The 12,284-nt window shown below is 37.2% G+C and overlaps 1 protein-coding gene across 1 annotated transcript; it reads left to right on the top strand.

Annotated features, from left to right (window-relative positions):
- Positions 1-456: 456 nt before the first annotated feature.
- On the top strand, positions 457-9,224 carry LOC145778637 (uncharacterized). Its single transcript, XM_082590170.1, has 6 exons — positions 457-640; positions 846-928; positions 1,111-1,273; positions 2,825-2,949; positions 4,015-4,127; positions 4,664-9,224. The coding sequence occupies exons 1-6, from the start codon at positions 484-486 to the stop codon at positions 5,739-5,741; spliced, it is 1,719 nt and encodes a 572-aa protein (XP_082446296.1). The 5' UTR covers positions 457-483; the 3' UTR covers positions 5,742-9,224.
- The last annotated feature ends 3,060 nt before the right edge of the window (positions 9,225-12,284 follow it).

Here is a 12,284-nt window from a genome sequence, read left to right as displayed (position 1 = left end):
CAATCTTTTTTCAAAATGTTGTTTCTTGTTCTCCGTGTTGAGCTCTACAGCTTCACTAGAAAATAGAAGTGTTTGTTCTTGTTAGTTTTTATGAAAGTCACCGTTTCAATTTCGATCACAACTCAAGTAAAATTAAATTTAAAAAAAATAAAAAGGACAAAATTAAAAAAACGCCAACTCCCCAAAATCTGGCCACACTGAAGCTGGGGTCGGAGTCGGTCAGTTATAAACTGTGGAGTCGGAGTCGTATACTTTTCGTCTGATTCCACAGCCCTGACTTTTTAGGAATTGTCTTTTAAAAGTATTGAATGCAAATAACTTGCAGCAAAATAATACGCATGGTTTCGTTAAATTGAGAGGACCTTAAAATATGGTTCTAATGTTTTTAATTTACAATAACCTATCAGAGATTGAGATACACTGTTCACTTTAACTTTAGTGGCTTTTTCAAGGCGATCTAGCTTTGTGTTTTAGTTGGTTACAATGTTTTCAAAGTTGAAACGTAGTAAAGCGTATCCTAATAATGAGACGTCAAAGTTACGCGGCATGCCTGCTTTGAAGCAGGAACGATCAAACAAAAGAAACGGACTGTCCTCACCTATGTCACTGCCCGACGAAAGACAACAACAACAGTTGACAGGTAAGGGGGTTAAAAGATCAACTGAGATGACCTAGTTTTTATTGGACGAATCCTGGTCAACCAATTTGTTAAGTTTTTTATTTAGTTACGTGGTATCGAAACTAACAAATCTAAGAACAGCTGGTTCAGTTAGGCCTATATGTTTTTCGGCCTGCTAAGAAATGATGCATAGAATGAAAATTGAAAAGCTTGAATTTTTTCACAGAGTTTGATCGTACAGGAATTGCTTCAAGTCGGTCAGAAATGAAGTTTATTGGAACAAAACCAGATATTCTGCAAAATACTCTCGTGAGTATTTGTTTTGACTGAATGATTCTGAATGAAAGGAAAATAGGTAACATTTTATTTGAAGGATCGTTCTACAAGCATTTTTGGGTAGGCTGATCAGCATCTATTGGGTTAGAGACGCTGGGCTTGTAATTTGAAGTAAATCTAAATGATTAGATTGACCGATTCTGACATATTCTCAGGATCATAATTCACTTGATGGGATGAGCAACAATGGGACGAATAAAACGCTACATCAGGTAAAAAATGAAAGAAAAACCAAGGAAAATCAAAAACATTCTACTTCAAAATTAGACAAAAAACGTCAAGTCAATGGATTACCTGATCCAGAGAAAAATGAAAAGGGTAAGTGTAAGCTCTTTCAAAATTATTGACTGTGTTTTTAATGAAGTATAATTCTGTTGATATGACAGCAAAGTTGCATAGCCTACGACAAAAACAACTGTAATTTCGTTTTTTATACCAAGCAGAAAGAAACTGCACTTTGGTTTTGACGTGGACTGCAGTTGCGTCTATCCTGACACAATACCTATTTGTGTGTTTCACAGAAAAAGATTTGGTCTATTGTTTTGCAATAATTCAAGCGGAAAAACCCCATTGGTTGCTTGTTCCGCTTGATTAACTTATCCATGGCGTGTAATTTTAAGGATAAAAGTATTTCCATCTGAAAAGGTTTGTTCAATGTGCAATTTTCAACCTTTCCTTTCGGTATACAACATTTTAAGTTCAATGAACCGTTTCTTTCAAAGAAACTGCAAGCAAGGTGCATAAGATATTAATAAACTTATTGGGAGCATCGAATCAAAGGCTTTGTAAGCTTCCCCGAAATTACTAAAACCTATATCTCATCTTAAACAAATTAGCCTTAGACATTTTTTTCGCAGGTTTTGGGTGTAATAAGTTGGTAAAAGCATAGATCTATGCATATGCTATGGTTTCATTATGAAACGTTGCAAAGGACAAGCTTTATGTGAATGGCATATTGTTATATGCAGGCGCGGATCTATGGGGGGGCCCCCCCGAAATTTTGTGAAAAATTGTATGTTTCCGCATCAAATGGTTTGATATGCTTCTAAACAGCTGATATTAGTCCCTCGGCATCACAATTGATGAAAATGGCTGTTTTAATGTCTATTTTCTAGCATATCGTATATGTCGTAGTATCATTGTTCATATCTGTTTAGCTTTTTCTTTCTTTTTAATTGATTTTCAAATTTTCTGCCCCCCCCCCCGAAAATAAAAACTCTTAGATTCGCGCCTGGTTATATGTCATGGCCAGTGGCGTTGGCCACGCAGGACTACTTGCAATTCATAGAACAGGCTACATTGCCTCGAAAAAGCTAAGTTGAGCCAAAATTGTCATTGACTTGCAAATTCAGATTGATTTTCTAAAACGGCCTGAAAGAAAATAATTTCGACAAAACTTATATACAATTTACGATGCTAGGGTGAAAACGTTTTTTCTACTTTAGCTAGAAAAGTCATTAAATTGCTATAGGCTACAGTAAAAGTGTTTCTAAAAAATTAGGCAAAAAAAGTTATTTTATTAAAAAGCTCATTTTAAGGCAAAATAATGACAAAGAAAATTTGTACCAAAATGAAACCAAGATTTGTTTCGAAATAACTTTTTTTAAAGACACTATTTTGTAAAGTTTGACCTGCTACTATCTTCAACGTTACGCAACTTTCTGTGTTTTTATGAATTCAGTTTTGTTTTCAAACGGATGTTGAAAGTTGAAACTAGAGAAGACTGATCAAAATGCAATCAGTTTCGGTGAATAATGTCACATCATATTCCAGTTATTTAGTGTAATGCAAGCAACTTTAGTCTTCAAACGACCAGGCAATGCTGCGGTTTGGATGCGACATAACAAATAAGTTCATATCTTTTCTTAGAACACAAACTTGAAAATGGCTATGGAAAGAAGAGAGATGAAGGCAAGTCTGCTCCAAACACGAAAAAGGTTCAAAATGACAAAGCCAAGGGTAGAAGACTCCACTCTGTTAAAAAGCAGAGAAAAGTGAGGCATTTCTGATAATATCAATTTGTAAGAATTTTTACCAGCGAGTCTCGTGACTTTGGATGAAACCAGATTTTTCTTATAGACATAACCCAGCTTGCAACATTTGTTTTTTTAACACTGATTCAACACCAACAGACGTTCAATCAACGTAAAAAGGATGAATTTGACTAATGGGAAATCGCTTTCTCAGCAAATACATTAAAAGAGCCGTCAACCAATATACCGTACTGTATGTTTGTGGAGCTTTGGTAGAGAGCTCACTTTGTTGCACCAAAGAAATATAAAATTGAGTAATAATAATCGGTTTAAAATATATTTTATTCTGTTGTTGTTCCATCAAAAACTATACGGACAAAACATAAACAAACAAGTAAAAAACTTTCAAATGTTTCAACGCTTTGTTGTATCTTCATCAGAAATAGCGCAATTATGACGACATCCACAACGTATGAGGACACAATGATGTGTGAAAGACGTTGAAAGTTTGCTACGTCTTTACTTATGTTTTGTGCGTATGGTTTTTAAGTGAATAAGAATAAAAAAAAAAATATCTTGAATGCATTGACTTGACTTAATTTTGTATTTCTATGGTACAATTGGCCCAGCGCCATTGAGAAGATAATTTGGGCCCTGTACCAATGAGATCTTTGAGCTCCAAATTAAGATACGTTTAAGAAAAACGTACTGTATCCAAAGAATACACGGTGGTCTTTTCAAGTTTTGGGCTTCTTACGGTTACGAGCGTCTAAAATCTGCCCGGATGCAGAGTCAAAAGTACCGCCCTGTCAACGCTACAAAAGTGCCACCCTGTCAACACTACAAAAGTACCACCCTGTCAACACTACAAAAGTACCACCCTGTTCAGTGTCCACAATGCTGAATAAGCCTATAGGTTTACGCAAGTCGTACATTCTGGGTAAACAATGCTTTTGATTTTAAGATAAACCAAAGCCTATAATACCCCTGGTGGTGCCCAGGAACTTTCAGGTAGTGGCAAAAGTCAGAGTCCTGATCATAAGAATAGTCTAATCTAACTAACACCTGCTCGTATTCCTCTTTTAGGCTTCAAGAGATTGTGACGTAACAACCAGCATGCGTGCTCTCACTCCACGAGAGCGAGAGAGCATTTTGTTCTTGGAGGAAACTTTGAAGGAGATCGATCAAGGATCTTTCAAGTATTGTTGATTTTAAATCACTTAGTTGTTGGAAAACTATAACTGTTAGCGTTGTTTGTTATACGTTATGTTTGATCAAATGCATTGATAAAGTATCGACGACTACGAAGTTTGGGTGAGAAAAGTTTTACAACTTTGTGCAGCAGAGTCAATCAAAAAACTGTCCTTTTTTTAAAATGCTTTATAGATGTTTCGAAGTGTTTCACAAGATAATATCTTGATATGTAAAGTGATGTCTAATATAGAAATAAGGACCAAAAATCCCATGGGAGAGGCGACTTTTCCGCCGGGTGGCGTTTATTCTTGCAAGGCTTCCGTGCTGCATTTCCTTACCTCCCTTTAAAAATTGTAAAACAATTAAAATAATTTCAATGTTTTCCATGCCTTATCAAGGTAAGAGTTTATTCCTTTTTCTTGCTACAATGCTATGTGCGTGTCAGGACGGTTGCATATGTACTCAACATTCAGATTTCGTGGTTATCTGAATTCAAAAACTTTTTGTGCGATATTGTTAACAGGGTTTGCTTTCTTTGCAGAGCCTCACAACATGAAAGTGACACGGAAAACAATCTCTCCGACTCAGATTCTTTCGGAAGCATCATAGACCTGGTTGGAAATCTCCCCACCTCTCGCAGCCAGCAGTCCACGGCAGGCAAGTCAGTTTGCAAACAGGAATCACAAAAGATGCAAGATACTTCTGTTAGCAACGCGATTAGAAGCAAATATATTACGAACCGTGTCTACGCCGAAATCGCTGATGTAAACGAAACGGTAGCTGAGGAACACATCCATACTGACGATATTTACCAAGAAATCATAGTCACCAATAGCAACAATAACTTACAAGCGCCCACAAGAGACAAGCGTATTGAAGAAGCATATTCGTCGGTGGGCGGTAGTAAGGCTCCTGTCCTTGCTTCGCAATGCAATGACGTAACCAGATCAGACGACACACAACCTGTGTACAGTGTGGTGAGAAAAACAAGAAAAACAACATCTAAAGATTCTTCGCGGAATAACGTACCAGAATGTGGACGAAATCATACAAACTGTATTTCTTCTCAAGTTTTGCCAACGCCAGAATCAAACAAAAAAGAAGTTTCAGTTGACAACAGACGCAAAATCTGCAACCATTCTTTACAAAGAAAGCCAAATAGAGTTAAATCAATGTACAATCCGATTCCCTCTCTTCAGGTGTTACCCTCTCTTGCGGAAACAAGCATAGACGCCAGTAGGTTGTCTAACTTACATGACATCGATGAGTCGTTGCGTGTAAAGCCACGCCAGTTTGTTGTTGTTCCTACTAAGGGGAAAACCCCACCTGCCATCGTTCCAAGAAAACTTTCAACGAAGTTGCGAAGGCACCAATCTGAGAGGACTCACGCAGAACACTCTAAACTTAAAACTGTGAACTGCGTCGTGCAAGATCGTCTCAACTTTGACCAGCATGGAAATCTGACAAACCCATCCAGTGACTCAATAGCCGACTTGGACTCAATGGCCGACAAAATGATTGCGATTCCCAGACAGACGACTTTATACGAACGCCCAGAAGCCAACGGAAAGCCATTTGTAATTACGCCAGCAAATCGACAAGTGATTTCATGGAAGTGACAGCTTTCAACTCATGTCAAAAAATGTTCTGTTAGCGAAATCAAAACTGTACAATAGGAAGGGTTTAGTGTGTTTAGAGAAGGAAAGCCACTCGACAAATTGAGAGGTGGGATTTTATTAATCCTATTCCATGATTGTTTGTACTTTTGTAGGACTGCGGGATGAGAGTCGTGGAGGTTAGGTGTTTATGTGATACTTCTTTGCATTCCTGTTACTTATTGTACTTACTTAGACCGTTTTAAACTGAAGTTGAAAACTGTTTTTTATGAGTTTATTCTTCCATTTGTGCTTTGAATGAGGGGAAGCCATTTTCTTTTGTACAGTTGGCTTATAATATTTTCCAATGCTATTAACCTTTTTATAATTAATATTGTGCTATTTTGTGTTTATTGCATGTGCATTCTTCACTGCCAATAGCAAGAGATCGTATAAGTGCGCTCAAATTTTGAAAGACTATGCAAATAATAAAAACTCTCACTCATCAGCAGGCCATCACCCAACGTCAACAAAATTTTAATGATTTTCCGCATTTGTTTGATTGTCAGAGTTTTTGTCCTCAGGCTTATAAAGCCTTATTATAACTTTAACATTGACAATTTTGCATAGACTTACTTGTAGAGGCTTTGAACCACTGTCGCAGACCCGAACACTGAGAATGACAAGGCAAAATTTTCGCTTATTGTCGAACTGTTGCATAAGCGTTGTTACACTTTTACTATATGTCATTTAAGTAAGACTTGTTTTTGAAGTGCGTTGCTTAAACGACCACTCTGGGAGTTGAACTATTGTTACATAGTCCTGATTTTTTCCTTCGAAAGTCCTGGTGTTCGTCCAGCTGAGCTAGCAAGACAGCAAGTCGGCATGTGGAAACGTCTCAACAGATCCTGACGTTACAAGCTATATCTTTTACATTACTTTTTTGTTATTTGAACTAATACCATAGATTATGTTTTAACCTCTTTAATAAATAATTTTTTTAATTTGTGAAGCCATTGCAAGTCAGTTGCAAGCTGATGATAGACTATGATTTTTTTCATTACGTGATTAGGCAACTTAGACAACCATTTTATCTGGTCCAGGATCTGATAAAGATCTGTAGCCTACCTGATCTGGTAAAGATCTGGGGCAGATAAAGTGATTGTCTGAGAAGTAGGCCACCTTGTAACTTTTAGAGAGTTGCTTTTGTTGGGTCACAACAAATGATTGACAACAAGTTCAGTCATTGGTTGTAGCATTATCAGGGGGATTCTAGTCCTGTAGAATTTGGTGTAAAAATGGGTCAACCTAGAAAAAATTCTTATAAAGACGTATGATATACCATCGGAAAGATAATTTTATCAGCTTTTCAATGATGGGTTTTGTCATTTTTTTTACCTTGGAAAAAAAATTTACGACCAAAAACGTGCCGGGGGGGTAAAATTTGAAATTAGTAAAAAAAATTTTACATAAGAATATTTATTTTCTTATCTTTCCTGTAGTTCAATTCAGTTGTTTTTATTTCTGACCATCATATCAAAACAATACACGTCAACATAGCAAAGGTCGAGAAAAAGGTAGAAGCGACAAAACGCGAACGTTAAAAACGTGCTTGTGACCGAAGTAAGTTATTGAGTTGAAAAAAAAATTTGGCACGGTCGCAACACCTTCAGAAAAATTTAAGATATAAGAAAATAAAAAAAAGAAAATGTTAATAAACAAAAAAAAAACAACTAAATTTAGGTTATAGCTTTATTAGCCCACATAGCTTTAGCTGATATATTTAAGATTTGTATGGACAGTTGCTATGAAGATCGGCCATGGTGCGTTATCAAGAGTGCTGATGGTCTTAAGGGGAACACGTCTTGATGCGTTTAGCTCATAGCAAGAAGAGCAAGGCAGGCAAAGAAAACCCCACAAAGAAATCCTACCATGGGCAAAGCCATTTCAAGCGCAACGCACCATAGGCCTTGCACGACTCACAAAATAGATAGGCTATAACTTGACGACACTGAAAACAATGACGAAAACAAATAAAACAAACTAGCAAAAACAACATCATCATCTTTCGGAAATTCAATTATACCCAGGGAAGTTATGTCTTGAAGATATCAAGCGTGCTTTGATAAAAGTTGCGTTGATAAAGCGATAATTTTAAACCCCAGTCAGCTAAACTCGTCACTTCCACACTGATCCAACGTTAGCAAACGTTGAATTAATGCAAAAACGACAGGCATCGCTAGCTGGGAAGTAGTAGTGGCATGTCACAGTAATATGATAAATTTGGGTTACCGTGTATATGTTTTACACGTTAAACCATAACAAAAGTGATAAAGAAATCCAATTTGGCATGTTAGAAAAATAGATAAATAATCAGACAATAGCATGACGATCCAGTCCAAGATATTGATATAAAAAACAACTGGTTGGAGCACATGGCCACCGCTTCACCGAAAGATGGCGATTGGTCGAAGAGGATGGAGAAACTTCTAAAGACTCTGTAGAACTTCTGTGGACAAAAAACACAAGAACCAGAAGGCCAGTAGGAGTACTTACAACCTTACTATTTTGCTAATGAATCTACACACATTGGCCTATCATTTCTGGGCAAAAAAAATAATATTAGTATGTTTGGTGCATGTAATACTTAGATAGGATCATTTTAAGAATAATTTAGCTTGTTCATTTTTAATTTAAAGCCTTTTACAGTTTTGCATTCATTTCTTATAGTAGGGGGAAGCTTGTTCCAAACTGTTGGCCCCATGTACCGTATTGATTGTTTGCAAGTGTTAATTCTACAATATATCGGAATATAAGGAGAATTACTTCTTGTTGTTAGGCTACTTGATTGTTTACACATAATTATATCATTGAATGTTGTGGGAAGTAGCCTTTTTGAATATTTAAACATGAAAGTTGCAATCTCTGTAGTTTTCATGTGGTTAATTGATTTTAAATTGTTGAGTTCCATTACACCTTTTACGCTTTCTCTGCGGTCAATGTTAAATACAGTACGAAGAAAGTTATTGCATGTACGTTGTAGCTTTTGCAATGTAGTTTTGTTTTCATGACACCATGTTGAGATACAATATAATATCTGACTCTCAACTAGAGAATGGTAAATGGAGAGAAGTGCTTGTTTGTTTAGGAAAGGCTTAATTTTTTTTGTCACGCAAAGTGTTGATCTTATTTTTTGAAGCAAGATTTCCATATGAGATTTCCATGACAAATGCTCGTTTACAATTATTCCCAGAAACTTTATTGAGGCAACTTGTTCTATGTTGTTTTTTCGAATATTTAAGGGTGGGTGGCTTGATAGTGTCTTGCTTCCTTGACTTGAAAATAATATATGTTTGGTTTTGGTGACATTTAGAGACAATCGATTTGTTGATAGCCATTGATCTATGCATACAAGCTCTTGATTTGCAATATCATATACAGCAGAAACGGTTTTATTTTTATATATAATGGTGGTGTCATCTGCAAACATAATTGCAGTTCCGTGTTGAAGGCAGTTAGGAAAGTCATTTACATAAATCAGGAATAGAAGAGGGCCTAAGATAGACCCTTGTGGGACACCCAAAGATATGTTGTTAATGTTAGAAGATAGTGTGCCATTGAAAACAACTCTTTGTTTTCTATTACTCAGGTAACTCATGAACCAATCATAGGCCACGCCTCTTATTCCGAAATGATATAATTTAGCTAGCAATATTTTATGGTCGATGGTGTCAAATGCTTTAGATAAATCAAGAGATTCCTAATGCAAGATGGTTGTCGTTTAGTATACTGGTGATACTTTCTATTAGCATTGAAGCAGCATGGCTTGTGGAATGATTTTTTCTGAAACCGAATTGATTGTTATAGAAAAATTTATGTCTAATTAAAAACGAGTATAATCTGTTGTACATGATTCTTTCTAATATCTTTGAAAACACAGGTAGTAGGCTGACTGGTCTGTAGTTGTTTGAATCTTTGCAGCTACCCTTTTTAAAGATAGGTATCACCTTCCCCAACTTAAATGTATTTATGAATTTTCCACTCGTTAAGGATAAGTTAAATATATGAGTTAAAGCATGCAGTATATTGTTTGGGGTTGACTTTACAACTATGGATGGTATTTCATCGATGCCACTGCTAGTTTTTGCTGGCATAGCATGAATAATATTTTTAATTTCATTCAAAGTAGTTTGATAAATATAAATATAATATAATAGGTGAACAAAAGGTTAGAAACTTATGAATTATCAACAGAAAAGAAGGATATACATGCAAAAAATATAAATAAAAATAGAATTATATATCTGTTTGAGGGGGTAAGATCGAGTGAACAAGACGGGGGGGGCACCCGTAAAGCTGTCGTTGTTCATTATAACTTTATTATGTCGTAGTTTACTAACTACGGTTAGTGTGATACATTGCAAATAGATTCAAGTCAAGAAAAAAAAGCAATGTGTGTTAAGTGTAGACAAGGCTATCGGATTGGTGATTCACTGTGTCATGTTGGAGCTTATTTTCTGCGAGAGTGATAGTAGCCTACCACACACTCTTTGGACATTATAATTGGTCATGCTTTGAAAATGGATTGTGAAACGCTGGTTGCAACTCTGCAGAAAAACAGAGAAATGGCCATATTACATAGCCTACATCATGCCGTAAGTTCTTCAGAAACCATGTGAGATCCAAGAATCGTCCAGCCCAGTGGCGTAGCCAAGGAGGGGGTTTTGGGGGTTACAACCCCCCCTTTGGCACGCGTGTGACGTCACGATATTGAGAATGATGCTTTCAGTCAAAAAAAAAATTGCCTAATTTTAAACAAAATTGCATTAAAAGAGAGAGTTGTGCCAATACCAAACATCTCAGCCAGGAATTGGCAACAAGAAAACATAGAGACTTAGCTTTACTTCCGAAAAATTCCGAAGAAAACATGATCTTATCCTTTTGCTATGCCACCGGACAGCATCATTTTACAGGAATATTCATACCCACATTTTTGTTGAAAATGCTCTCAGAATGCACCAAATTCAAAGTAATTTTTCAACATTTTCTGGGGGAGACCCCCCGCCGCTGGGTTGTCAAAACCCCCCCCCCCCCCCTTTCAAAATTCCTGGCTACGCTACTGGTCCAGCCTCAAGCAATAACCAATCCAGTAGCAAGAGAGTATCGACCAGGTCAGATCAACAGTCGTTCGACTTTAAAAAGCAGTGTTTTTACTGTGGATATAGTTGTATGTTTGATGAACGGCACCCTGATCAAAATAAATTTGAAGAGGTGTGGACAAAATCGTCAGGAATATATTACGTAACATTTGCTTTATGCCACAGTAGAGACGATGAACTTGCTAAAACTGTTCAAAAACGACTGCTTAGAGCACACGACCTGGTGGTTGCTGAAGCGAGATACCATGTAGGCTACCATGCAGAACAAGGTTTGAAAATCCTGCTCAGTATTCAACACCTGGTCGTACAACATCCACTGAAAAAAATGACATTGTTTAATACTGCATGTAAAAAAAAAAGGAACATGAAATGGACTTGTAGCCTACACCGTTGTCAGTAGCCTATAGGGTTGGAATCATGATTTGATTACAGAATGCCACACAAACCGTATTGTTTTTCATATTTACTTTCAGGAGGACCTTCACAATCGCTTTATTGATCTTCTCTGTAGCGCATCATACATCTTCAAGAAGTCACCCCCCCAGTTGGTCTGGATACATGAGTGCAAAAACAACATCGCAATCTAAGCCAAAGTCTGTTGTTAGCATGTTGCCGGTGATCGACTTACACGCCACAGATTTAACAGCTTAACACTCGTTTCTATCGTTTGTGGCCGAACAGTGCTAAAAACTAAATGTCCAAATGGCATGTGTAACCTTCGACCAACAGCTTCATATAAAAGCATAGGCCTACGACATAGAATCATCAAAGAACAAGAGCGTATTTGTTCGAATGGGCGGCTTTCACCAGCTTATGAGTTTTCTGGGATCAATTGGTTCTTTTATGGAAGGAAATAGCTTGAGAAGTGCTCTTGAGACGGCATACGCTCCTGTAACTGTAGGTAGGGCACATGTTTAGTGGGAAGGCAGTTTCCCGCGCTGTTTGAGGTCATCTGTTATGAGCAACAGCTATTCTGTCCCTTATGTTGGAGGAATTTTGGAGTGACTTGACGCCCGGAGAGCAGAGTGCCTTGGAGAAATTATATGACTCAGACAGTCCTTCTGATCATAATAATGATAACATTGGGCATAAGATGATGGCATTTTTCACCGATAAAAAGGAGCAGCTCACACGAGAATCACGTAAGCCTACATCAGCTCTGTGATTGAACTATGCTAATTACGTTTCAGTTGTTGGGGAGATTATTCAAGCAGAGAGAACAAGCAACTGGTTACTACACAACACATTTCTGCGTCATAAAGCATGCTGAAGCTATTTGCTGCCACAGGTCACAACAATTATGCAAAAACATGTCGCCTGTATCTTCAAACAGTTGCAGAATTGGAAACAAGTCCCCCAGATGTTTACCAGCAATTTATTACGGTAATCACACCGTCAGGCGTTCTAA

This window comes from Aplidium turbinatum, chromosome 10 (genome assembly GCF_918807975.1).
Source record: "Aplidium turbinatum chromosome 10, kaAplTurb1.1, whole genome shotgun sequence".
Lineage (NCBI taxonomy): Eukaryota > Metazoa > Chordata > Ascidiacea > Aplousobranchia > Polyclinidae > Aplidium > Aplidium turbinatum.
Note: the sequence above shows the minus strand (reverse complement) of the source record. Positions and strands in the feature narration are given on the sequence as shown.